The 4,779-nt window shown below is 34.6% G+C and overlaps 1 protein-coding gene across 2 annotated transcripts; it reads left to right on the forward strand.

Annotated features, from left to right (window-relative positions):
- Positions 1–561: 561 nt before the first annotated feature.
- LOC107899227 (uncharacterized) lies at positions 562–4,508 on the forward strand. Of its 2 annotated transcripts, XM_016824879.1 has the most exons (11): positions 611–759; positions 1,062–1,306; positions 1,422–1,709; positions 1,846–1,890; positions 2,295–2,324; positions 2,425–2,754; positions 2,870–3,157; positions 3,295–3,339; positions 3,660–3,689; positions 3,780–3,987; positions 4,096–4,508. In XM_016824879.1, exons 2-11 carry the CDS (start codon positions 1,073–1,075, stop codon positions 4,152–4,154), a joined length of 1,557 nt encoding a protein of 518 aa, XP_016680368.1. In that variant the 5' UTR covers positions 611–759; positions 1,062–1,072; the 3' UTR covers positions 4,155–4,508. The 2 variants fall into 2 exon arrangements, with proteins under 2 accessions (XP_016680367.1, XP_016680368.1); XM_016824878.2 differs by having other exon boundaries at positions 562–759; positions 3,780–4,508.
- Positions 4,509–4,779: the final 271 nt, after the last annotated feature.

Below are 4,779 nucleotides of genomic sequence, written 5' to 3' on the forward strand. Positions count from 1 at the left end.
AACGTATTGGGTGTGTCATTTTTGCTTCTCTGAATTGAAAAGGGTCTTAATATGCAACGTTTTAAGTTTTTAAAGATTATATTTTTAAAATTTTCGACCTTAAGACATTAATTAATTAACTAGGTACCAATTTTTGGGCGTAATGAGGGTACTAATCCTTCCTCATACGTAACCGACTTCCGGACCCGTTTTTCTAAAATTCGTAGACCAAAGTCGTTTTAGGTGACCCAATCACACCTTAATAAAAGATTGGTGGCGACTCCCAATTTTTATTTTTTAAAGTCGGCAACCTAAAATTTTTTGTTTTCAAAAAAATAGTTTCGACAGACATGTATAAATGTTTAGGGTTAAAATTGTTATTATGTCAATTTTAAAAGCTGTAACTATTAGCCAACCAGTAACAAAAAAAGATAAAATTGAATAATTGATTAATTATTTTGTAACTTTTTATAATTAGGTGACTAAAAAAGAAATATACTAATAGTTGGATGGCTACTAGGTAAACTTAAGCTTATATTTTACTTCCTTTAAAGGCATGGGTAAACTGTAAAATATATTTATGAATAATACCTTTGTATAAGATATAATGAACGCGCTCCGGTTTAAGAAATTAAATTACATAGCCTTTCAGTTGGCTTCTCGCGCGCATGGTAGAGAAGGCCTCCTTCCTGCATTGTTATTAAATCCCAAAATGAAATGCTTTTGCTTTTACTTTCACTTTCTTCTTCAGCTGCCATATCTTCTTCTCTGCTGACACAAGTGAGTAATAATTAGTGATTGTATATCATATATGTTGCTTTCGATTTGCAAACTTGCTTTAATTTCTCGAGGAAATTGTGCGTTCATGTTTTGATTTTTGTTACTGGTTCGTTAGTTTCTTATTTTATGGTTTGTTCGTTTATTCATGTGATTGTTTGAAAGAAGATGATGCCGTTGAATCATCGTTGAATGCCAAAATTGATGTTTCCGATCCATTAAATGACCTGATCCGAGTTTCCTTATTCAAAAATCTTACTGCAGTTATTAACTTGTTACCTTGTTGGTGTCAAAAATATAACCAGATTCCTGAGAGATGCTGAGTGAGGAGAAGGATGATATATATGGTTCACTCTTGCCCATCAACAGCGCCGGGGACGATTCTGCAGAGGAATCGGAGTGTGTTACTGGGGAAGACCATGATAACAAGAGCGGGCATGGAACCGAACGAAAGGGAAAAGAAGACCCTGTAAAAGAACTTATCAAGAAGAAATCTGTTCCACAAGTATTAAAAAATTTGAGGGATAGAGTTAATCGACGGATAAAGAACGTAAATCTAAACAACTATGTTCCTAGTACTTCATCTTAATTCATATTATTGCTATTAGTATTTGTGCTTTAGGTTCTCAACTATTGTTTAACCTGTGTAAATTTGGTATATGAAGGACCAATTTGCAGGCATGAAATCTTATATATGGTTGTTGGGTTTTGTGATCCAATACCAAATTTCATTTCTCTATCAACCAATAGGCCAAACCCTCAACCAAATCTTAAGCAAATGGCCCGCTCGGTCTGACCTGGACAACATAAAGATGGATATCAAGGCGATGGAGGACGACGAACGGCTCAAGGCAAAGCAGTCTACGAATGCTGATGAGATGAAGATGGAGGCACTTCCGGGATTGGAAAAAATAGAAAAGGACATTAAGAAATTAGATGAAGAGCGAGTAAAGGTACCGTTAGTTTGTTTGTTTGATGGAATGATTTCATTGAATTGTTTCATATCCTCCTATATATTAAGATCCATGTTTCAATGTAACAATCCTCAAATTTTACCTTTTATCCTAACTTTTAAACTTGGTTTTTCAGGACTCAGCAAAAACAGCTAAGCTTGCAGAAACCTTCCTTACTAAGGTATGCAAAATTCTTGTCATGGATATAATGTGTTACCTCTTATCAGAATGATTATAAATAGAACTGTAACTTCATAAAATTTCAGTTTCTCTGTTAATTATCCACAAAAAACTTGTTCATTTCTTGCTGAACATAAATATTGCTGAATATAAGTTTCATAAAAGTTAAACATTTAATAGAACTTATGGTCTTCCATCAAAATTGAAGACAAGTAACACAACATTTGACCTGTACAGCTAACCCAATATTGGTGCCAATATCTAATATATTTGGGATTTGACTACAATCATTCTTTAAACAAAATAACGTGTTCTCATGTATCAATGCTCACGTCATAAGCTTTTCACTTGTCCTTGTTGACTGCTCTCCATCTTGATCATTTATTTGTGGCTCTTAAATTTCAGGACATTAGCTTGGAGACCCTAGAAAATGAAGTACGATAGTTGCTGCCTTGCACCACAAGTTAAGACTGCATATATACTGCCTACTCTGAATTCTTGACACGAACTTGTTCTATTTTTGTTGTTATTTTAGTTTTCTAAGGATTTTCCATGGCTTTTTGGGGAATCAAGTGCAACTAACGAGACAGCTGTTGATCAATTCCAAGGAAGTCTGAATAGTGGTAAAGAGTCTGGGCAAGAGAGTGACATTTGGGAAGACCCCGATGACAAGAACGGGATGACCAGAAGGAGGCAAAGGAAACGGAAAGCTCCCAAAGAAAAGGAAAGAGGAAGAAGCACCAAGAGAAGGCGTGGAACTGAACCAAAGGGAAAAGATGTCCCTGTAAAAGAACTTTTCAAGGAGAGATCTGTTCTGAAAGTACTAAAAAATTTGAGGGATAGAGTTCATCGACGGATAAAGAATGTAAATCTAAACAACTCTGTTCCTAGTACTTCATCTTAATTCATATTATCGCTATTAGTATCTTTGCTTTAGGTTCTTAACTATTGTTTGACCTATGTAAATTTGGTATATGAAGGACCAATTTGCAGGCATGAAATCTTATATATGGTTGTTGGGTTCTGTGATCCAATACGATATTTCATTTCTCTCTCAACCAATAGGCCTAACCCTCAACCAAATCTTAAGCAAATGGCCTGCTCGGTCTGACCTGGACAACATAAAGATGGATATCAAGGCGATGCAGAACGAGGAACTACTCAAGGCAACGCAGTTTATGAATGCTGATGAGATGAAGATGAAGGCACTTCCGGGATTGGAAAAAATAGAAAAGGACATTAAGAAATTAGATAAAGAGCGAGTAAAGGTACCGTTAGTTAGTTTGTTTGATGGAATGATTTCATTGAATTGTTTCATATCCTCCTATATATTAAGATCCATGTTTCAATGTAACAATCCTAAAATTTTACCTTTTATCCTAACTTTTAAATTTGGGTTTTTCAGGACTCAGAGAAAACAGCTAAGCTTGCAGAAACATTCCTTACTAAGGTATGCAAAATTCTTGTCATGGATATAATGTGTTACCCCTTATCGGAATGATTATAAATAGGTCCTTTCATCACAACTTAAGCACTACTTGCTGAACATAAATATTGCAAAATATGTATATAAGTTTCATATAAAGTAAACAGCTAATAGAACTTGTGGTCTTCCATCAAAATTGAAGACACGTAACACAACACTGGTTACAGCATTCTCTATACAAAATAATGTATTCTCATGTATCAACGCACACGCCATAAGCTTTAGACTTATCTTTGTTGACTGCTGTCCATCTCAATCATTTATTTGTTGCTCTTAAATTTCAGGGCATTAGCTTGGAGACCCTAGAAGAGGAGGTACGATAGTTGCTACCTTGCACCACAAGTAATGACTGCACATATAATGTTTACTCTGATTTCTTGACGCTTGTTCTATTGTTGTTTTAGTTTTCTAAGGCTTTTCCATGGCCTTTTGGGGAAGCAAGTGCAACTAACAAGGCTGCTGTTGATCAATTCCAAGTAAGCCTGCAAAGCGGTAAAGGGTCTGGTGATAAGGATATGGAAGATTTAGAAAAGGAACTTTTTAACAAGGACAATTGCAACGTGGGATTTTCAAACTTCCCAGGCTTAAAAGATGCGAAAGACAGTGCTGAAGGTAATATTCCAGATTACCTGAAATCTATTGCTAACAAAATCGAAGACAAACGTGGTAAACCTACAGACGATGCATATCAAAATACTCTACTCTTTGTCTCCGCTGCAGTCAAAGAGATGGGAGATGTGCCGGTTGATGAACTCGACAAGCATATATTGCGTAAGTGAGCAGCTACGTATAACCTGGCTAAGCAAATGCAGTTCAAAGTGAAATTTGTTGAAAATATGTTGAAGGAAAGCATGCATGCTTATTTAAGTTTTTCAAAGATACCGGAAAATGGGTTCGGAAATTAGAAGTGGTGGCATAGTCTTGGTGGACATGATCACAACTTTTTAATGGTTTTATTGTTGTTGTGTTTCTTATATTTTATCTTTCGGAACATGGGAATTTGAAGGTTTACGGATTTGATTAGTTTACCTTTTAAATTATTAGGATTTGAGTGCTTTCTCAGGCTAAATTATGTTTGGTTAAGTTTATGTTTTAACTACTAAATTTTAATTTATTACGAAAAGTTCATTAAACGTTGTCGATTAGTGCATTTATTTTTTATGATTTTTTTTAAAATTTTATGCCACTTCTTCTTCTTTTTTTTAAGGCATAATGTATTATTTGGTCCTCAAATTTTATAGAGTAATTTTATTGTTCTATTTATTTTTTAGCTCTTAAATTTGTATTTTTGTCAAATCACCTAAAAATAAATGGAAATGTTAACATTTTGTAACTTTGTTAACGTGATATACACGTGCATTGTCGTGTGCCTAACATGTCAACATCCTTTTTTTTAATTTAAAT

This window comes from Gossypium hirsutum, chromosome D04 (genome assembly GCF_007990345.1).
Source record: "Gossypium hirsutum isolate 1008001.06 chromosome D04, Gossypium_hirsutum_v2.1, whole genome shotgun sequence".
Lineage (NCBI taxonomy): Eukaryota > Viridiplantae > Streptophyta > Magnoliopsida > Malvales > Malvaceae > Gossypium > Gossypium hirsutum.